This window comes from Agrilus planipennis, unplaced genomic scaffold (genome assembly GCF_000699045.2).
Source record: "Agrilus planipennis isolate EAB-ADULT unplaced genomic scaffold, Apla_2.0 scaffold330, whole genome shotgun sequence".
Lineage (NCBI taxonomy): Eukaryota > Metazoa > Arthropoda > Insecta > Coleoptera > Buprestidae > Agrilus > Agrilus planipennis.
In genome coordinates this window covers 908-24,882 of record NW_020439051.1, presented here as the reverse complement: position 1 = coordinate 24,882, position 23,975 = coordinate 908, and the positions used below count along the sequence as shown (strand labels likewise).

Here is a 23,975-nt window from a genome sequence, read left to right as displayed (position 1 = left end):
AGAAAAAGACTAAATAAATCAATGCTATTCAAATGAAATTGGTGATCCTGAATTCATAGAGGTCCCCACTATTTTATGAAAATATTGGCACAACTTTTACATACAGACCTTACACTGCTCATCTACAATTTTCATGATATAACAAGAACAACATTAATATTGCAGTTTGTGAATTCAGATTCAAATATTACATTTCAAGTTATAATGAACCGCATGTATAATACATATTTATTCAAGAGATTAGTAGTACTTTTCGCTGTAGTATGTAAATAAAAACATAATTAAAAACAATAAATATCAAACCGTCCTGATAATGAATTTACAATGCAATCAACCTACAACTTCATTTAAATTTTAATTGTGTTTCCAAAGACGCCGATTGTTTCTACCGTTATGTAATCGAATTAATCTGAGTTAATTCTATAAGTGATCAGACTGCATTTCAAGGGATTAGGGAAGTCCTATGCAACACTGTAAGTGCCGTTGAAGAGTGAAATGTACGCATGAAAAAAAAAAAAATTGAGGTGAAGAAGCTGCAGAGAAGCTCCCTTGTTTCTTTTTGCTATTTTAGATGACGTTATCCAATTTTTTGTTACTTTTTTCCGCACTTTTCTTAAACTAAATCCCTATTCAATCGATAATATGTTGTTCTTTCTTTTAAAAGCTTACTTTTTATTATGGTGCTAAAACGCCAAGTCACCAACGTTTTTACAATAAAATACTGCCCAAATTGCTTCCGGTTCAATAAGTGATCTAAGTGAGAAAATTTATCTATAGCCCCATTAATCGCTATACCATATGGTTTGAGTTAGTCGTAAGAATCCGTATGTCGTAGGTATAAATTAGAAGAATACATATTTCTTCCTTTAAGGGCTGTTTCTTTTAAGAATCCCCTTTAATGTGCTTTTAAGCATAGGAGGCTTACACTTATTTCAGTACTACATACGAATTACGTAAATTAATTCCGAATCGCGATCGCTAATTACTTCTGGCAAAACATTTAACAAACTCAATATTACTTAGTTAAGAAAGGGTTTTTACAACCTCTCATTATAATGTCATTTTTTTTTTAAGTTAGACTGACCGATTAGTAGTCGAAATTAACATTTATTTCTTTAGTTACAACTCCAATCAGGGGACACCAATTCATCAAAATTAGGGACTTATAATTTTAAAAATAACAACAAAAATTAACATTTCCTTAAACTAATAAATAAAACGTCAATTTATAATACTTAACTTTAATGAACAATATTCAATTAATATTGAAATACATGAACGTGCACTTCAACTTTGGAATTTTTTTTATTTTGTTTAGGAAAATAACACTTGTTTTTTAATGGAAACAATACAAAAATTAAAAAAGCAATAAAGTAACAATAATTTCTTGTATACAAGGCATTAAATACATACGAACTATAAATTTCTGTATTTAGCATCTCTAAATAAGAAAATTTTATCACCATGATTTGAGATTCCTATCAACAAAATTAACAAAAATAAGAATGCATTCTAATTTAAATTCGATAACGAATAATAAAATGACACATTTTCAAAGTGGTTGTTATTAAACATGCGAATCTAAATTAAACACTACAAATACCAAGTAATATAGGTATATAAATAAAAACGTAAATAATTAAGACCAAAATACTCAGTAATTGATTTTATAATATTTAACATACCTAAATCAAAAGTGTTAATTTATAAATACATAAATACTATAATTAACAAGTTTGAATTTTACAGAAGGAACAATTTTGTAGGTAGGTAACAGAAAAATAAGCAAGTTACCACATTTAAGTTTTATTTGGAATAAGGACAAATCATAAAAAGCATTTGCTTTAACAATATTTATTGAATAGTCATATAGTTATAATTTCTAATAGTAAATGACGTAAAATGTGCCCTTTACTATTCGTTTGCGAAAAGAAATATTTAGTGACTCATTAATAATATCTTATTAATCATCATTAATAAGCAATATAAAATTTATCGTCGAGTAACAAAAGAAATTGTTAAAAAAGACAAACAGGTTATTTTTAATTATTTTTGCGGTCACTATCATATAGAGGCTGAACAACGGATACTTGCCTGTTTCAGTTTTCCAATTATTAGATGTTTTTCATATACAAAAATTGTTACATGTCTCAAATTTATGACGCCATCATATTATAGTTATTATTTTCTAGAAAACCTTATCGATATCATTTATAAATAATAATATTTAAAGGGTTGTAAAGATAAATCATTCCCCTTGTACTAGGAAATACTTAACATATTTTTCAAAATAGAGAATATTCTCTCCCTCAAGGCATAGGTTTACACATGGATATTATCACAATCGAAGTTTATTAATGTAGACGGACTTTACATTAGTCTACGTAATGCTTTCATTTTCTGCTAAATAATGATTTGGAATTGTCCATAATTTAAATTTATTCGATTTGGTTCCAACAATTATCTGAAAAAACAATGTAATAAATATATAAAAGGAGAATGTGGCGAAGTAATTAATTAAACCAAGAGGACTTTCCCAAATATCACAACACTATGTTGTTTTTGAAAGTTTGCATATTCAAAAGTATAAAGAACACATAATGAACTCTAATTGTGGACCTATTCCAAACTCTAGTTTGTTTCAATTTATGTAAAAGACCTGTTTACCGTTAATTGTTTAAATTTATTCTTATTGAACTTTTCTACTCCCTTAGTTAGTTTTCCGTCATGTGAAGCGCGTGTTTTGTTTTACTTAACCCATCAAAAAAAGTAATTACAGATTACAGCTAGAGAACGTATAGGTATGTTTTTCCATTGCAAAAAAACACTTGTATTCCTTAATGAGATAGTGTTTGTTACATGAAACATGTGCTGTTATTTTATTTAAATTCCAATATATAAGGTAACTACGGTTACTGAACATGTAACAATTCCCTTGAATAAACATCCCACCCTAATGACAGGTTTTCGTCATGTGAAATATGTGTTGCTTACTTCAATTTGCGCTTTCTTAGCCCTTTGAATTTTTGAAGAACTAATTGCGGTTATTGAATACACAAGTTCTCCTGTTACATATATATTTCATATACGTATTTGTCGAAGCACACATAAGTTAAAAACTTTTTAATTTAGATCTAACTTATCACGACCATTCCAGTTTTTGGTTATGGTATTGAACGTTTCATGTTTTTCCCCACCCGTCTAGAATTTTCTTTGCTTTTAACCCTTTTTGCAGCTTATACTAATATAATAATTATGAAGTAGTCTTGTGTTGAGAATGGTTACAATAAGTGGGTGAGATAAGTATTCGCGTTTTTAAAAGTATTGTGGAATTTTGGGGTAAGTTCTTTTGCTTTAATTACGTAATGTAGATAAAAAATAGTAATAAACACCTCTTCAAAAAAACAATATTTACTTATATATTACAATAACGCAGGTAGCAACATAAAGATTATAAATTACACAAGAATATTGTATGAGAAAAAATAAATGAACTTCAGAAACTTAATGCATAATTAAAAGTAATGCCATTGTATGCAACAACAAAAGAACTGCTAATATAATACAATCACCCTTCATCCAAGAATTACCCGTTATACTTTTATACGAAGTTCTTTAGGAGATAGTGGAATCATGAACTGACTGTAATAAATTCGATGCTCAACATTGGAATACCAAAAACAATAAAAGATACAACGCTACTTCGAGCGTTTCAAGCAATCACTCTAAAAATGCTGGAAACCGTGTAACGTTGTATACCCATTCGTTTTGAAAAATGTGTAGAACAAAATAAACACCATTTTGAACATTTAATTTAGATAATATACATTACATATTTCTGTTTTTGCAGTTTGTTTCTTTATTATAGTATACCTTTCATAATAGTCCAGTAGGAAGCGAATATTGTCAACATAACTTTGTTACCGGACGAGAGTTGTTCCTTGTTGTAGCCGGGAAAAAGTTACGCATTCCTTAAAAGTGTGCATTAACAAATGTAGAAGATCCAAAGTTGACAAAAACCAGGTTTTTAGACCTAGAAGGTAAGGAATGCTTTTTCGAAAGTTTAGCGTCAAATAGAGAAATTAAGAATATTCTATTTGAGCCAATTGAGTCAATGAGTCATTTCTTGAATAATGATTGGTTATTCCAAAAATGAGTTTTCTAGTGATTTTATCACATTTAAATGATGGTTTTTAAATTTGGAATCGAACTAGTTTTTGTGAACGTAAATTGGTCAATTTTACTAACATACTGTTAATTGTTTATCCCAACAGGCACGAGTAATTATTGTCATAACTTTTTTGCAAACATTGCGGCAGCCTTTTTAAAAACAATACTACAAAATATAATGATTTAACTATCGAATGCCGTCAATTTCATTTCTTAATAGTTATAAACAATTAATCTGTGATGTTAAAAAAAAATGTTAACTCAGTTCCTGTTGGTCGCAAAAGATTCGTTTTACTGTTTTAATGTTTATTTCGAAGCTACCTTTTCATATATCTCGGTTAAAAATTTACGTTACGCAGGGGTCGCTTCCAGGTGTAATTGTTTATAAAAAAATCTGACCCCCTTCTTTACAGCAATAAATAAGGGGTTAAAAATGAATTTTGTTATTTGCCCCTAACCGGATATGAAGAACTAAGCCTTAACAAAAAGATTGAACCTATGTGAAACTAAAAACATTTGTCCAAAAAAAAAGTTATGACAATCATTATTCGTGTTTGTTGGTATAAACAATTAATATTTCACTAACAAATTGACCAATTTACGTCTACAAAACTAGTTCGATTGCAAATTTAAAATTTATTTTTTACGCTTTTTTCGGATTTCTGCAATAACCAATTCATAAAATTAATCGGACCGCAGCACGGTTTTTAATTTCTCTACAATTTTTATTTGAAACATTTCTTCCTAAAAAGCATACCTTACCTTCTAGGTCTAAAACCTGGTTTTTATCAAATTTGGACGTCCTACATTTGTTAGCGCACACTTTTTCGAACTTTAAAAATATACAGGAATGCGTAACTCTTCCTCGGCTATAACAAGGACCAACTCCCGTCTGGTAACAAATTTATGTCGGGAAAATTATCTACTAACTGGACTATAAAAGTGCTTGTAACTATTAAATTCTAATCTCCGCCTGCTTGTTTTCCTGTAGTTTTCATATTATTCGCATTAACGACAAACATGACTCCATATCGATATAATGAAGGCTGCCAAAAACCGAAAATATCGTGAGGGAAATATAAGTATTACGAATGCTGTAATTATACGATTTACATAATTAATTGCAGTAGAACTTCAAAGCCTTACATAAAGACAAAGTTAGAGCATGCATAAGTAAGACTTAACATATTATATTGACTGTAAATATTCATGGGATGCTAGACCATCAAAACATTGTGTATTGTAGCATATCTTTTAAAAAAGTACTTGTAACTCTTAAACGCCTGACTTTAGGTACAGGTAATATTCACAAAGATTGATTTTGTTTTTCATTCCACATTCGATGACGTATTAAAATACAGGGTATTCTATTTAACTTAAGCAAGTTATCGTAGTTTAATGAGAACGTAAATATACGAAGTATGTACGGCTTTAATACATGCTTTTATTGCATTTGTCTTTTTATCTTATGACTTTTTTAGGTCACTTATAATATATGAGCCCCCGCCCCCAAATAAAAACTACTTGCGCGGCGTCTGTTCAAACCTGTCCAAGAATTCCAATCAAATTATAAAAAAAATCAAAAATATTAGATTTAAAGGTGAATCACCCTCATAAACGTTATTTTTAATAAGGTATTACCTATTAAAAAAAAAACGAAGAAAATGAGTCACTTCATTTAAAATAACGAAGTAATGACGCACTACAGATAGAACTGGAAACGCTATGCTTCGAAAATATCTTCATTGAACAGATCTCTGCTTTATAAAAGTATATGAAGTTTTATATTGATACCTATTTTTTTTTGCCTATAAATTTTTAGTGAACGATTTAGATCAGTTCTATTCGATATAATATACTTTGATTGAAACAGACGTTACAGCATATCGAATCATTTTACTTACCTTCCCATTTACTATTTCCATTGATAGAAGAAGCCCGCCTGGCCCAGTCATTGTGCCCAAGTGTTTATTTGTCTTTATGTTATAAATATAAACATTTCCATTATAGCAACCAGCAAAAAGGAGATTTTTCACTATCTGCATACAAACTACACCTTTAGACTTTGTAGCTTCGTGTTTGAAAATTAACTGACCATCCTTAAAAAAATACTCTTTTAAATAAATACAACATTGTAACTCTTAATTAATATCCATAAGTGAAATTCATAAAAAAAATAAATTCTGTTTGTATTTATCAGCAAAGTTTTCTTACACTTTCAACTTTTTATATAATGTGAACAGCACACAGGATAAAGCATTTTATCAGTTTAAAGGTGATACATTCATTCTGTTTATTGCAATATAACTTATTAGTATAAAGTTGGAGCATATATATCTACTTTGTATTACTTATGCTTTTAATGAATTTTAAGGATTCACACAAATATAACGTGACGTTAGCAGCTCCATTCTTGAGTTTTATGACAATTAACGAAAACACATTTTCTAGTTTTCATTTACCATCTTATTAAGTACCTATTGTTTTAGAAATACAAGACATGCGTTTATAACTGCATAATGTCTATTACGTTTACAATTTATGTCCGCAAGTTGTAAAGATAATAATGATCAATATACGGGATGTTCTGAAATAAGTAGCACGCTTTGGAGGGTATTAATAAGATGCAATAGGGAATCGCACGGTAAGTAAAGCAGCGTAATTAAGTGACAAATAATTGTAACAAAATCAGACGAAGTTGCAGTCCGAAGCTGACCCTAGGCGTGAATTGTGACTACATCGATGAAAAACATAATGATACTCGTGGAATGACTAATAAAATTATTATAAACATCTTATTATTACGCTACTAGCGATAATAATGTTTAGATGCCCAATGCGATAGTATGCAGTATTACAGTATAAATATTCTATACAATAGGTTCACATCCCAGCCACCCCCATAGATCTCTCTCCTGCCTACACTTCATCACTTCATCAACGAGTTCCCCGCTAAACAGGGGCTGCTTTGTACAGTGTCATCGTAAAGCCATAGCACAAATACATTTTGCATATTTAGCAGTTCAGCGCACATAAAGTTAATTTATGATGACCTGCATGTCGGTATTTTAGACAGATCAAAGGAGTGAACCTACCGTATAGTCTTTATACTGTGGCAGTAGTTTTTAAAGTACATCTCGACATGGTATTAAAAACACAAAAAAAAATTAACGTTACGTAAACATTAATAGGTAAATTAATACCTTTTGGACAGGTAATAGTAATTTTATTAAATTTCAAAACTACCATAAGATACGTTACCATTTTTATACAAGGTTCGTCAATAACCCCATCTTTCCATTTGAAAGAATTAATTATAATACCAGTAAACGTACATAAACATACGTGCATACACTAAAAAAAAACATTTTTAAGTTGCGTAAAAACTTCCGATATTTGACGTTTGCACCGATAATACACGGTCATGCAAAACAATAGCGTTCTGCACTAGCGTTTGATACAGTCGCTGTTTCATACAACCCCATACAAACAAGTCAAACGGATTTAGGACTATCCACATACGTCCAATCGAGCATCTAGAAAAATGTTTGTCGATGCAATAACACTATTTTACACTAATCTATGACACTCACACATTGACGTACTTCTTATGAATGTTAAAAGAACAATAAATTATTCTAGGCTGACTGTAAACCCAAACATCGACAATCATACTTGATTTAATCAAACAAATAACAAACAATACACGAATATAAAAATACAAAAGAAATATAACACGGCTGCTACTAAGCAGTAACTGATTGAATCGGGTGTTGAAATGTCGTGTTTTCCTGCCTGATGTGGCTTTTGCCTGCACTTTCAAATACGTTTCCCTCGAAATGCTGGACTTTCGAACCAGCAAATATTTACTTAATTTTCTTGTTTTATAGTGCTCTTTCACCTCCTTTAAGCTTCCTGCTTATTTATGAAACACCCTATATAGTCTAAGAACCAGCGACTGCCAGACATTCTTAAAGTATAAACGCTGATTTTTTTATGTAGTATTCTCTCTAATGTAGGGAACAATGTTTGAGAGTTACCAACCTTGACCAATAGGGACTTCGGCAATGACAGGTAAGTAGGACTACAGTATTCAGTTCAAATCTTTCACGTAAAAGTGTAAAAGCTGAAACTTTTATGACGTTTTTAAATACCCATTTTAAGTTGATATTTAAAAAGCCTGACTTATCCAAATGGTCTAAACTCCTTCAGACACAGTATAAGGTCAGATGTACCATGATAATATTATCTAGGTATACGAAAGAATGTAAGAAAGTATTAGTGCAGTTTAAAACTAATTTTATGTATGTATGATTTAAAAATTTTACAATAGTGTTCAATGAACCAGACATATTAAACTGAATAAAGGCCAGTTAGAATTGCATATGAGGAAGCATCCGAAAACTATTGATTCAGCGTATTATATCATGCGCGAAAAATTATTTGTTTATTATATATACATATTAAATTTACATTTTTTATTTAATAATATTAGTAAATAAATTAAGCTTACCATTAATTAGTGGTATAAAGTCAAATACAAATTATTGGAAGATATTAGTTAGTATTTTTAAATGAATTAACAGCTTCAAAATATAGTTATTCTAATATATTATTTTATATTTTACGGTAAATGTGATTAATTCAGTGATTATATATAATAACCGGTAATTATGCATAATCACCACTAAATTGTAACTCTGTACTAATATTATAAAGCTGAAGCGTTTGTTTATTTGCTTGAACGCGCTAATTTCAGGTCTACTGGTCCGATTTGAAAAATTATTTCAGTGTTAGATAGGCCATTTATCGAGGAAGGCTATAGGCTATATATCATCACGCCAAGACCAATAGGAGCGGAGCACCAATGAAGAATGTTTCAAAATCGGTATTTTTTCTTTTGAGAGTTTCCGCTGCGTGCGCTTCGTAAACGGTTAAAGTTTTGCAAAAAAAGTCCGCGACAGCATATATCTATCTTTTCAGGTTGGCTCACTCCAACCTTTTTTATGCTATTTACTCTTGATGAAGGTTGGTAACACCTAAGCATCGTTCCCTATGCTAGTGATTCAACCTTTATATTTTAATGTATGTCTGACAGGCGCTGACTCTTATTGTTAGTCTGATAACTAATTAACGATAATAAAGCTAAAAATTGTGAAAGAATACGTACCTCAAAAGTGTATACCAATATATCATGTTGACTAGTACCGCAAAACACAAAATTTTTTTCCAGTAATAACGTGTATACCGTGGGACAAAATGGAGTTTCCATGGTTCTCATAAGAAGGCCAGACATAGCATCCCTCACTGATACTGGATTGTTACGTGCGGCCACAACAAGAACTTTCCTTGCACCTTCCTGAGTTGCTCGTAGTACAAGAACATTTAGGTCAAATATTTTTTCTTTATAATCTACTTTTTCTTTCTGTAAAAGAATATTCAGTAAAATTAATAGCAGGAAAAAATAAAAAACTATACTTGAAACATATATAACATACTAAAAAGCATATCTTTTTTGATAAAAATTTTTATATGTATATGATTCCAAAAGGCTAAACTTTTCGTATTCTAGAGTTGATTTATTTAGTAAGTAATGTATTGGATATACATGGTGTCGCATAAATAAGGGGTAATCGTTCACCTGCGTATGAAGGTCAATTCAAGTTTTCCAGTTATTTATTCCCACGCGTACAGCGCCGTGCTCCAAACATACACCTTTAGCAACCATTTTCGAATTTCTAAATTAACCGTTCGCGAGCATAGAAGCGACTTCTTTTTATTGACTGGGCGTATTATGATTTTTTTTATTGTGTTTTACTCATTGTTTTACATTACACTGTGTAGAATAATGGGTAATGATGTTGTTTCTTAAATTATACTTGCTTAATACAGACTTTAAAATTGTATATTACATGCTACTTTCTCGGAAAGGAATAAAATTGCTATTTATATACCAAATAAGGTATTTTTACCGACGTGCATTACTCCTATAATTTTATTTTTTTAATATCAACTTCAATTCAAAAATAAACCAATAAAAAAATTATTGTAATAAATTAATGGCCAATGTGTTTTTTTGGATTCTAACATTCGACGTCTAGTTGGTTATGACCAAAGCTCGAAATGTAATTTTTGAACACACTTTTGATGAATGTAAATGATCAACATAGAAACAGTTAAGAATATCTACTAAATACGTTTTTATGACTTTCAATATCGGCAACAATAAACTATACCGATATCTTAATACATAAAAAGAAAAGTCCTGACTTACTAATTCATAAACGTTCAAATTAAGCTTTTAGACCGGAATAGTTGAAATTTTACATAGCAGATTCCCGTTTCTAAGGGGGCGAAGAGGTCTGACAATGTTTGCATGGAACATCTTTGTTTGTGGTCAGATTTGATTTAAACTTGGTCTTTATATTCTTTAACTTAATTAATTAAACGTTTATTTCGGGATTTTAAAAAATTCAATCCTTAAGGAGTTATAAGGGGTAACAAAATTTGTTCGGAATATTTATTTTATCACATTTAATTGAAACTTGGTCTTAATACTCTTTAATAGAATTAATCAAACATTTTAAAAATGTTTTGAGGGGTGCAAAGGTGCAGCAATGTTTGTATGGAACATTTATATTTATGGTTAGATTCACTTGAACCATGATATTAATCTATTCCCCGTTTCTTCCCCAGATTGGTGTATATAAAAGAATCAAGGGTAGTAAGAGTACCTTTTATTTTACCTGTACCAACACCAACGTTTCGTCCCTAGTTATGATAAAAGTTAAAATTACCTAATTTTAGATTAACTAATTACTTAGTGCTTTACTTACCTAATAACTAAATATACTCTATACGTCTATACATTTCTATTAACTTAGTTTTTTTAATTTATTTTTTATACTCTAACTTTTTATTACATTTTACGTCATTAATCTTATTGTAATAGTGTCCTTTAATGTCGCCACGTGGTCTTTAATATTGTAATTTATTATTTTTTCTATATTAGTGCAGCCTTTAAGTTGGTTTGCTTTTACTTATTTATTTATTATTTTATTTATATCCGTGCTGTTTCAATTCAATGCTTCTTACTCATTACTATGTGCCTTTTGCTAAGACTAAATGATTTGAAAACAACCTGTTGTTAACCACAGAACCTAGCAAATGTCCACGAAAGCCAAATATTACATCTTTTACGAATTTGTATAGTGGTAGAGATAGAGACCCATAACTATTAGCGAAACGTTGGTACTAGTTCTACGCAAAAAATAAAACATTATACCTTTACTGGCCTTGATTCTTATTTTACATATTTGATCTTAATATTGATACAATTAAACAAACACGTATTTTGGTAATTTTTAAAAACGAACCCTTAAAGGGTGAAATGAAGCTTGTATTTGAAATCTAAGTTAGTGACATGACACAAAATTAAAACTCTGTAGGTGTGAATGGGGGAGTTCAATGTTTTCTACGCGGTAAATAAAATAAATACGAATAACAACAAAAGCAATGACTACTTTTCGATATTATTAATAAATAAAAAAATAGTGTTTCGTCAATTTCTGGACATTTATAAAATACATAAGAAAAATTTGATTCATTGCAATGGCCTGTCTGTAAACATAAATAAAGCGTTGAAGTTTTCTTTATGAAAAGCAATTTTTACCATCTAGGATAACCATGTAAAATAACCTTAGTATTTCAATTAAGTAGTAGTAGATAATATGCTTTACCTGAACATCATAACGAATTATTGAACCTCTGTCAGACCCAATAAATAAATAATCCCAAGCATATTCCATGCACTGTATTGGTTCCCCTACATTTTCAGATTTAATTTTTTCTTTGGTCATGAAATTATATATGTTCAGTTTAACATCTAACGATCCTGTATACAGTATTTCTTCATCATTATTTTTTAATACACATAGAGATGTTATAGCAACTGAACAAACATTAATAGTATGAAGTAACAATCCAGATGACATACTATAGCAGAACAATTTGCCTTTGTCAGAAGCAGCTATTATTATCCCAGAAACCACCTTTAACAAAAAAAGAATTATAAGATATATAAGAAAGAGTGATCTATTACGATATTTATTTATAGGAAATTAGTTTGAATTCCAAGGCGTGCTATAGCAATAGGCAACCAGCGAGAGCGTGTATTTTAATGGGCCCTGAAAATTAAGAATTTTAAAACATTTTTTTATTTTTTTTCCTTTTTAGTATTAAAGAAAGGCCCACATGTAAATCATTTAATTATGAACGTTAAAATTCTATGCACATGAGTTCGTTACCTTGTAGTCTAAATGTTCTCTCGGTAGCCCTGGCAATCATTCCGAAAAAATTGATAGTTAGCTAATTAGTATGTATACTAATATAAATGTGTTCTGCTAATAAATTAATATAATAATTGAACAGGATTATTGGTATTGACTTAAGTCTCAAGACGAAACGTCGCGAATCAACAATGGTCTAATTGGTTTTTCAATTTTGTTTTTCCAATACCCATTGTTGATATAATGATTAGGTCAACCGTGTGACCGATGAATTCATAAGAAAACATAACACACGAACCATTAAGATATGAAGCCATAAATTTGTTTTTTCAGTCAGTCGCTACTCAACAGATTATGGGTTTAGACGCTGCCTTTTAAACGCGCATCGGTTAATCGGTTGAAAATGGAAACTGATAAAGTTAAAGTCGAAAAACTGCGGGATGCGGATAATTGGCATCAATGGCATTTTGTGATCCAAACGTTACTAGACAGCGAAGATGCGTTGGATGTATGCACTGGTAAATAAAGCAAACCAGAAGCAGGGGTTGCTGACCATGAAAAATTACTGAAGAGATGGACAAAACTGGACAGAATTGCAAGAAAACTTATCGTTACCACTGTTTAATCCAAACAGCTTCAAAGTGTGTTCGATAGGAAGTCCGACGAAAGTTTATCTCTCGTTCAAAAACAGTTCTTTGATTACCAATGGAAAGAAAATTGCAACATTGCTGAACACGTTTCCGCTTTAGAGCAGTTAGCAATAAAAATAAAAAAGCTTAGGGAAGAAATTCCGCAATCAATGTTAATCACCCGAATTCTATGCAGCTTACAGGTGCAGTATAACCATTTCCACAGTGCTTGGGATTCTACGGATCCTACCAAGAGGAATCTGGAAAATCTAACAACGCGGCTGTTAACGGAAGAACTTCGATTGCAAACGCAAGCAAAAGAAGATGATACTGTTGCGTTAATGTCAAAGGTGAAGCTGCAAGATAGTGCAAAGAAAGGTCACAAGGTTTCACGCAAGAAAATGGTTTGTTCAATATGTGGCAAACGAAAAAGATTGTTTCGGGTGTTACTCGTGCGGATCAAAACATCTGATCAGAGACTGTCCCAAGAAGAAAGAACAGAATCACGAACCGAAAGAGCAAGCGTTTATCGGAAAAGCAAATTCAGATGAAAACCCGAATTATTGGTTAATAGATTACGGTGCATTTACTCACATGTCAAACTGTCGTAATGTTTTCCGGAAATATAGTAAATTTTCTAAACCATTAATGATTCATGTGGCGAATGATGAGAAAATAAAGGCACTAGGAAAAGGCGACATAAAGATCGAAACATACGCGGGCGGTAAATGGCTAAACGGAACGATTTACGATGTATTATATACTCCTGATATGATACATAATTTGTTTTTGGTAAAAAGTGCTGCAAAACGGGGTGTTGATTTCACTTTAGACAACAACGGTTCGCGATGTGTATTTCAAAGAAATGGAAAGACTGTCGAAACTGGAGTTGAAGACAACAATTTGTATCGAATTTTGTTAAAAGTCGTTTTACCGGAAAACGCCCTAATTGCAAGTGAAAATGATACGTTGCAATTATGGCACGAAAGACTGGCGCATCAAAATAAACGGCACGTACAGAATTTTTTAAAAAACGAGAAAAAAATAGTACCCGACGGGTGGAGAATTTTGTGATGGTTGCGCACTCGGTAAGTCACAGACAAAGTTTCGGTAAACGAACTGAAATCGCAAGTGAAGCACGAGAATTAACACATTCAGAAGTGTGTGGCCCTATGAGTATCAAAAGTCCCGAAAAGAAACGGTATTATGTGCTGTTTAAAGATGACTTTACCGCGTATCGATCGATTTATTTCATTCGAGAAAAATCGGAAGTCAAAGAAAAACTATTTTGCGCGGAAGTATCAACTTCTATTGACGTCAATTAGTATTCAAGAGAATCGCAAAATTACGAAGGAAAATTTCCATACGGAGAAGCAGTTTTTTTTTTTTCGCTGAAAACATTGCATCAAGAGCATTAGAAACGCCTACCGAAATGCATATTCGTCTTGTAACGCGCATACTACGATACATTAAAGGTACTCAAGATTTGGGATTAATGTACAAATCAGAAGGAAAGTTTGAAGCCTACTGTGATGCTGATTTTGCTGGAGACAAATCAACCAGAAAATCAACGCCCGGTTTTATGTGCAAAATTCAGAAGTGCTGCAGTGTCCTGGTATTGCAATAGGTAACAATGCATCCCGCAATCTACGACAGAAGCAGAATACATAAGTGCGGTAAGTGCTTCAAAAGAAGTGATAAGGTTAATGCGTTTACTAATTGAAATCTGTGTCAACAAAACAAATTAATGTGCTTCATTGAGTGTTGATAATCAAAGTGCTATAAGACTCATCAAGAATCCCGAATTACATCAGCGTACTAAATATATAGACGTTCGTTATCATTATATTTGAGATTTATATCAAAAGAAAGAAATTAATATTCAGTATATTTCTAGTGAAAATCAAATTGCTGATTTTATGACAAAACCATTAGCAAAACCAAGNAATATTTTTAAATGTTTTTTTTATTGTTGAGTTGGTGTATTATTTTTTAAGGAGTGTTGATATAATGATTAGGTTAACCGTGTGACCGACGAATTCATAAGAAAACACACACGAACCATTAAGATATGAAGCCATAAATTTGTTTTGCTAAACAAAAGCAATAGTGTACTTTGTATTTGTTCTTTGTTTTTTCAAAGAGTCAGTCGCTACTCAACACCCATGATCCTGTTCAATTATTGTATAATGGAAGTGATTTCATTATGTTTAGATTAACAGATATAATATTTATTATTGATTTAAAAAGCTACCAACCTTAATTACCAATATAACGCCCTCAAAATTTGTAAAAAGTATTTCTTCTAAATCACCTCCAACATCAGTGGTGGATATCAGAATATTACTTTCGGAATCACCTTTACTCGCTATTTCCTGATTACAGTTAAGATCAACGTTATTTTCTGTACATTGTGAAGATTCCATACAGTTTTCATGCTGTTCAACTTCTGAATTGTGACAAATGAGATCTTGCAAATTATCAGATTGTATGTTATTTTCATTTTTAGGTAATTCTACCTCTGTGAAATTTTCTTCATTTACTTTTCCCAAATGCGGCTGAATATTTAATTCATTTTTACTTTCTTTTAAATCCGTAAGATGAGAATCGCAACATACTTCATTAGTTGCATGCCTAGATTTCTCGTATTGATTCTCTTCACTAAACTGAGAAATAGGCTGAAATTCATTTTCAATTTTTGAATTTGAACATTCTTCTAGATTTTGTGAAGTACTGAAGTTATGTAAAACTGTCATTGCTGAAGTTCCTGCTTGTACCAATGATAATCTCTCTACTCGAACAATGCATTTTAGTTTTTGTATTTCTTCATACAAGTCGCTTCTATTTCCATATTTTTCATAGTTAACAACAGTTTCTTCTTCTCTTTGTAATCCTTTTGTACTACCTTTTTCTACAATAGATTCTTTGGCTACTTTATCCACATTTGTTTCTATATTTATCGTTTCAGTTTTGTTACTTTTTCGTCTTCGTTTATGCTCCGGTTCATCCAAAGAGAATTTATGTTTTATTTCATTCTCTAAATTAGCTCCTGACGTATAAGAAAGATTTTGACATTTTGGAACTGAACTATTTTCTGTATGTATTCCTTCAACGTTTTCTTGGACTATTCCTTTTCTTGAAGGTTTCTCCGTCACTGCTTTATTATTAGTTTGTCTTAAATTTTTAACATAATCATTATTAATAGCAAAGGAAGAATGCTTTCTTTTTCTGCGTTTTGTGGGTCTATTTGCTTCATGTTTTATTATGATTTTATTTTCCTCAGTGTTTTGTATTTTGTCTCTTACTATCTGTTTCTTTTTATTATAACATTTTTTTATATTGCAAACATCAGAAGCAACGTTTCTTTTTTCCAAAAATAAAGACATATCCTCCTGTTCTGATTTAGATGTAACAAAGACTAAACATTCATTATCATTCGGTAATTCATTAGCAGTTATAATTTCATTGTCATTCGTTACTTCTGAGTGTTTTGTAATATTGGCATTTTTTGCTGAAGTTTTCAGTTCTTCCATTTCATTTGCATTTTGTTGAGCTCTGTTACATGCATGGTGACCACGTTTGATTGTGTTTACATCATTATTATGGGTAGTATTTTCAAGGATTTTATTTTTACCCAATTCTAAGTTATCTGTCGAATTGAAAAATACCTTCTTCTGTTCTAACAAGTTTTTTACATTTAATTTTTCAACATCATTGGATGAAATGCATTGATTTTCTTTGGAAACCACTGTTGAATCTTGTAAGATTAACGATGCGGTTCCTTTTACATTTATATTTTGATTACTCTTGCCTATATTTATTTTATGTATGTCTCGCAACTTCACATTCTTTTTTAATTTACGTTGTTTTGCGTAATTTGTTTTTAATTGTGAATGATCAGATACATTTTTGGACTTCATTACAGATAAATTGTTAAATTTATTAGCAACTGTATTCAATTCATTCGAAGTATTCGGCAATTTGCAATGTATGTTTTTATAACTATCGTCGTATAAAACTTCATAGAAATCACGTCTGATTTTTAATAGATTGCCTATTTGCTTGTCGATTTCAATTAATTTTGTTATAGCATCATTTCTAGTTAATTTCGAATATTCATTTATTTCATGAGAATCAAAATTAGCTGTTGAAGTACTAGTGCTTATGGTTTGAATATTATTATCTATTTCACATTGAACCATTCGATCGCTGTATTCTTTATTACTATTTTCTGTTTGTAGTTCAATATCTTTCATTGTATATTTTTCTGTTTGTGAATAATTATTTCTTACACGAATTTTTCTTTTTCTATCATCAGAAGTATGATATGATTTATTTCGTGATTTTACTTGTTCTAAAGTAGAACCTTCTTTACTTGAATAAACTGATTCTTCTGAAGTGCCATCTCTTTTTCTGGAGGACTCTAATTTATTTAATGAGGTTTTGTCAGCAGTGTTTTCTTTAGCGGCACAGATTTCTAACTTAGATGCTTTATTACTAGTCTTGCAGTTCTCTCTTGATGATGATCGACCTTCTTGCTTAGTTTCAAGTGCGTTAGAATTTTTATCAGAACTAATATGTTTATTTTTGATTTGAAACGTGTCATGCTCAAGAATATGTTTTCCATTTTCATAGATATAATTCTTGTCAGGACATTTGCTATCGACGTTTCTTTCACTAATACAATGACAGTCATTACTATTTTCAAGTAATGTGTTATTTTTTTTAATGTTATTCGTAACTTTTTCGAGGTCCTCAATACTCTCTGAATTTAATTTTAGGTGCGTAGTCTCATTTTTCAAATCGTTCAATTGTTTGTCAATAGGTTCATCTTTACTTAAACATTTCGTTTCTTCATTCAATGCATCACCACAAAATGTAGTCAATCTATTAATATGTGAAATATTTGCTTTTAAACTTTCTTCATTCTCATCTAAACAAGTGTCAAGTTTTAAATCTATTTCGGCTACGATTAAATTATTATTCGTCTTTATAGTGTCCACTTCAATTCCATTACTCACAAACAAATTTGCATTATTTTCTACATTCGGAATTTTCTGAACATCTTTTGAAATAGTGTCTTTAGTTTCACCTTCCATTAGCAACGAAAATTCAGGTTCCTTTAACGTTTGCACATGTTCAACAAATGCCATAGAGGAAGTTTCTTCTTCACGTCCATTTTTTTCTAAATTTCCAGGGGTAATGTCAGCTACTTTATCAAAATTTAAAGTAACATCATTATCTGTTTTTGAGTTAGTTGCTAAAACTAAACCATCATCTGCAAAATAAATAAAGAAATAAAATATATCTTAATGTAAACAATTACTATGTGCCGGTTGATTCCGATTTTGAAATTGTATTGTTTTAACTTCAGGCTATTTAATAAACAAAGCATTAAATTTGTTTAAAATAGTAGTACCTATAACATTTTGACTAAATAAAATGAAATAGTAGTTCTTCATATACAAAAACACAAATTAATGCAAATGCAATATGCATATAACATGTGATGGTTATTTGCTCTCCAATAGTGTTACTTTCTACCTATACAAGGCATCATTAAATTTTGAACAGTTGTTAAATACTTATTATTTTAACCAAAATGATTATCATTATTTCAGATAATCCGAAGTATACAGCAATTCATGAAAAAAAAAAGAAAATTACCCTGAGTAGTACTCATAACGTCTACAGCTGATTTTTCCACAAAATTATTCCATAATTTTCCATCTTCTAAAACACTTTTTTCATCAACGTTGTGAACATCCTTCGCTCTTTTCTCCCATAATCTTACCATTTCATCATCTTTTAAATCACCACCTTTTACAGCTGATTTATTTATGTCAATAAACATATCATAATCATAATCTAAATCTTCGTTTTCATATTCATATACAGATTGAATTGTCGACTCATTGCTTTGAATTTTATTATTATCGTTACAACTTTGAGAATAATTTGACTCTATGTTTTCTTTCTGAGAATTGCTTGCTAGAATCACCTTTTCACCAGCGGTTGTTTCAGTATCAGTAAAGTCAACTGAAAATGAATCTGAATATTTATCATCATTAACTAAATCGGCAGTTTTTGTATTTGTAGGTACATTAATCTTAACATTTTTATCGTCGTTTTCAATTTCATTATAGGCTGTCTGTAGTAATTCTTTTTCAAGCTCATTACTAAAATACTTCATTGCGTTTTTTTGTCTAGCACGTCTATTTTTTCGTTTTTCGCTTCTTTTATTAAAAGACTTTTTTTTGTCTACATTTGATGTTAAATCACGAGACTCATCTGTACTTTTAAGTTTGATTATTCGAACTTTAGCGGTTCCTTGAATTTTTTTTCTTGGAGAAAATCCTTTGACTATCTCTTCAATTGCTAAATCTTCCTTAGCTTTTTTTGAGTTTGATTCTGAAAGAAATTTATGCTCTTGCTTGCTTGCTTGTTCTTTGTTTTGTACTAAAGGTATTTTTGTTGGTTTCAAGTAAGATGTATAAGGGTTAAAATTTTTGGTTAAACAAGAAAATCCAATGCTATCTTTACTTTTTATAGATAAATTACTCGAAGGATGTGTGTAATAATCAGTTTCGTTTATTATTTTCATAGTTTCTTTATAACTGTCTCTATTTAATGATATTTTATTTTTCTGAAAATCCACCTTGGCAATTTGTTGTCTTGCATTGTTTATAAACCTTTTATCTTCATTTTTCGGAATCTGTTCCGGTATATCGTTTACTAATTCTAAATTTTTTGATTGTTCAGTCATTAATGTTGTTGAAGTAATTTCCGCCTGCGTTTCAAACGAATTAGTTTTCGCAAAATAATCTGATTCCCTATTGCTACCTGAAGTATTCTGGAATTTGTTATTTTGATTTATTTTGTCACCCTGGTTACTGCATTTCCCTTTAACTAAGTTTTTGGTTTCAACATCACTCTGTAGTACTCGTTTTTGCAAGTGTTTCGTAAGATCTTTTGTAAGGAATTCTGTATCTTTAGTAGAGTTGAACTTTTCTCTATTAACATTGATTGTACTATTATCTACTTCTTTTGATTGGCTTCTGATGGTGTGTTCACAGACTTTTTTGTTAAAAAGTTTCCGTCTTGATGCAATTTCAAAATGTATCTTTTCTGATTTGAATTTAATTTGATCCTTTTTCATTTTATCTGCAGGTTGTAATTCTACGTATTGCTCAACAGTATCTTCAACTTTAATTTCTGCATTTACTAATTTACTTTGAAGTACATTTTCATACTCCTGAGAATTGATTTCTTGTTGATTTTGTTCAATATTCCCGTTAAAATTACTTATAGTTTGTACTTGTTCACCAATACTACATCCAGAGTGTGTCCTACTTTTTGTACTTGTATTCTGACTTTGTTCTCCTATGATAGTAGGTACAGTAAGATACTCTTTTTTAGTAGTTTCTCCACATTGTGTAGATACAAAGTTAATACTTTCATTTATGTTGTTCCTATGATCATGATGTAGATCTGAAAAGGTGATGTTTTTATCACTTTTCATATTGAATGGGCAGGGCAATGCCACATTATCATCTTGAAAATTACTTTGATCCACATCTGATCCTTGAGGACTTGGTTGATAAAAATCTTTAAAATTAGGTAAATTATCAGAAGATGAGTTATTACTTAAGGCAGAACTTTCTTGCAAAAACGTATCACTAATAAGATTTTGCTGTGGAAATATATCAGTTTTAGATTGCTTACATTCAGGTAAATATTCTAAGGAATCCTTTAACAAGGTTTCTGCTTGTCGGAAATACGTTTCAGGAACAATAGGATCTGGTGAACAGAAATCATTTCTTGAGAATTCTACATAATTACTGCTCATTTGTTTATTTGGAAAACTAAAGTTACTATCGTCAAAATGTACATCCAATGAAGTGCTTAGCTTTTCAATTATCTCTTTTGGTAAACTTTCTATTGGAATATCAAAGTCAGGAATTATAGAATTGATAGCGTCTGTTTTTTCATTAAAACATTGTTCTTTACACATTTCCCTCAATGCATGAGACAATTCAATTCTTTTCTGCTTCTGGATTTGTTGAACAGCTAAATCATATCCAGTAGGTCCAACCTGATTGATTATATTAACCTTTTTAGCATGACTCAAGTTGGAGATGTGATTAATAAGTTTATTATGAATTTCATTAACATCATACATTTGCTGAAGTTTAATTTTTTGATGTGAACTTGTATTAAAACTATGTTTTGGAGAGTAGACAACATTATAATGGTTACTGTCAATAGATCTTGCGGCTTTATCTGAATTTGCAGAGTAACTGCTAACATTTTCGAAATTTGTATATTTAGGAAACTCGTTACAATCACTATGCAAATTTTCATGAATATGGCTAGAATTGATATAGGTTTTTGCAGGCACATCTTCATCAATTTGTAGTTGCCTTTTAATGAAATCACTAGCTTTTTCAATATTCCTTTGAGTGTATTCTTCACTTCCTGGGAACGGTGATCTAGGACGAATGTGTTCCTTTTTAGTAATAACTGATAATTGAACATTTTGATTTAATACACCATAAGATGTTGAATGTGTTGAAAACTGATTTCCATATTTATAAATACCATTTGGTGAAAAGTTTTTACGACTATTGGAGAAATGTTGCCCTTTGTGTCTGAAAATTTTAATTGCCTATAATAAATAAGTAGCTGCAAATTGTAAGTTATTCAAATTCCACTGATAGCGTTAAATTTCGCCAAGTCATAAACCATATGTAAGATCTCGAAAAACAAAAATTAAATCCTTTCTTAATTCGGCTTTTGGATTATTTTCTGTGGTTTGATCATTATGGGAAATTTATATGACATGCCGGAATATAAGATTTTTCTTCAGATTTTATTTTATTTAAAATTATAAAATTTTCAGTTAAATTCAAAAAATTCATCAATTTCTGTATACAAAAATAGCATTTGAAACTTATCCTGCTCCACAAAATGAACTAAATTTAATGCTTTTTGCTTACTTCTTATATCTGTAAAACTGTAAAATTGGGCCCACATATAAAAATCACTTCAACAATATTATGTTAAATTAGGTGTATTTCATTTTTCACCTTCAAATCCAAACACTATTTAATATTGTAGGTCACCTTCAACTCCTCTTTCCTTTTCATCTAGAAATTACTATTATATACAGAATAACTTTTTCCAATTTCACTTAAATTCGGATATTGGAGACAAGCAACAAAAATGCTTCAAGTTCAGGTCATTTTGCAGAAATAGACATAAATTCCCAATGCAACAAATATTAATACTAGAATGTTAGGATAAATGGACAGTAATCTTTTTAGTTAGCAACCAATATCAATAGATCACAACATACTGCCGTGACTTGACACAAATGAATGCTATTTTGCAATAAATAAAAACTAATAATAATAAAATTTACCGTTGTTGGGTTGATCTCCAACTGCGGCTTCTTTCTCCTCCACGCCAATTTCTATTTGGTCTAGTTCTTTCTCTTTTATAGCTACCCTTAATGAACTTAGAATCTTGAAAATTCATTTCACATGTATCTAAAAGCATTAATTGGTTATAAACGTACATATGCTTAATAAATTTCTTAGCCAAGTCAAATAATGTTGTCTAGGATTGAAATTGTAAGGTTATCTTAAAGAAATGAAGCAGGTGAAAAGTATCTTCCTCATATTTCACAATTTCATACACTACCATTATATCTTTAATAAGTTTGTAAATTACCTTGGCGGGTTAAAATCACAAATAAATAATGATAAAAACTAATAGTCTTATTGTATTTGACAAATTGATAAATACCTATTTTAAGATTTATTTTAGAACAAGGGTGACACTGACATTATTTTCGTTTTCCCCGTTTACAACTTTACAATTTCAATAGTGGCTCTATGACCACACAAAACTTGATTCTAGCATTATCTATGATTCTAGCTTTCATGCCACAATGAATCACGAATGTAGCCGAACGTGACTGCTCTTGTGTAGTATTCACATGGATAAACATATTCAAAAATCGCAAGACTCCATAGAATTTGCGCAGACGCGAAATAATTTTGCCGTTTTCTATGATTTTACTTTAGCCCCTTTTTTATTTGAATTGCGAATTTAAATAAATGATTCCAAACGTTCCAACCTCTTTAGCAGTAGTTTATAACTTTATTACTGCTGTTATATTAGACAAGGTTTTAAGTAAACAGGAAATATGAATTAAAAAAATACCTCTGTATCCACATAAAATACACACTTTATTCATTAATATAAGTGTTAAGCCTTTATAATAAAATGTACATATAACAGTTATAATTAATCATCTTCATATCATCTGTATATTAATTAATTGGGTAATTTTTTACATTAGTTGACATTGGAATTGAGACATGAAGTTTAGTCAGGTAGGTAGTACTCACCAAGTAGAATCGTGTGGTAGCATTAATTCCGTGCGGAAACCAATGTAGCTTGAGATACAGGCTCCTAAAGTTATTTAATCGGAGGAAATTTCGATTGGTACGGCCCTGGCTGCAGCCCTTCGTCAGCTGTTCTCGCCAAATATGCATTGATGACGTCATTGTTTAGTTAGGTAGATGTATGACAGACTCGAGTTTGTTTAATGCCCCTGCCCGCCGAAGGCGGGCTGATACATTACAATAATGTTAGGAAGATATGTTTTAGGACAAACGATGTTTGGCGGGAACAGCTGACGGAAGGCTGAAGCCAGGGCCGTACCTATTGGTATTTCCTCCGATTAAGAAAACTTTAAGGGCCTGTATCTCACTCACATTGATTTTTAAACAAATGATAAACAAAATTCTAGTAAATACTACTACACTACTTTACTTGGTGAGTACTACCTACCTGACTAAACTTCATGTCTCAATTC

At 30.7% G+C, this 23,975-nt stretch overlaps 1 protein-coding gene across 2 annotated transcripts; it reads right to left on the bottom strand.

Moving 5' to 3' along the window:
• Positions 1–1,225: 1,225 nt before the first annotated feature.
• Positions 1,226–23,019, bottom strand: LOC108742258 (uncharacterized protein PFB0145c). 2 transcript variants are annotated; one of them, XM_025976956.1, is made up of 8 exons: positions 22,823–23,019; positions 22,512–22,638; positions 18,755–21,738; positions 15,346–18,365; positions 11,910–12,221; positions 9,341–9,595; positions 6,075–6,269; positions 1,226–2,464 (listed from the first exon to the last, which is right to left on the bottom strand). In XM_025976956.1, the coding sequence occupies exons 2-8, from the start codon at positions 22,625–22,627 to the stop codon at positions 2,381–2,383; spliced, it is 6,966 nt and encodes a 2,321-aa protein (XP_025832741.1). In that variant the 5' UTR covers positions 22,628–22,638; positions 22,823–23,019; the 3' UTR covers positions 1,226–2,380. The 2 variants fall into 2 exon arrangements, with proteins under 2 accessions (XP_025832741.1, XP_025832742.1); XM_025976957.1 differs by having other exon boundaries at positions 22,898–23,019.
• Positions 23,020–23,975: the final 956 nt, after the last annotated feature.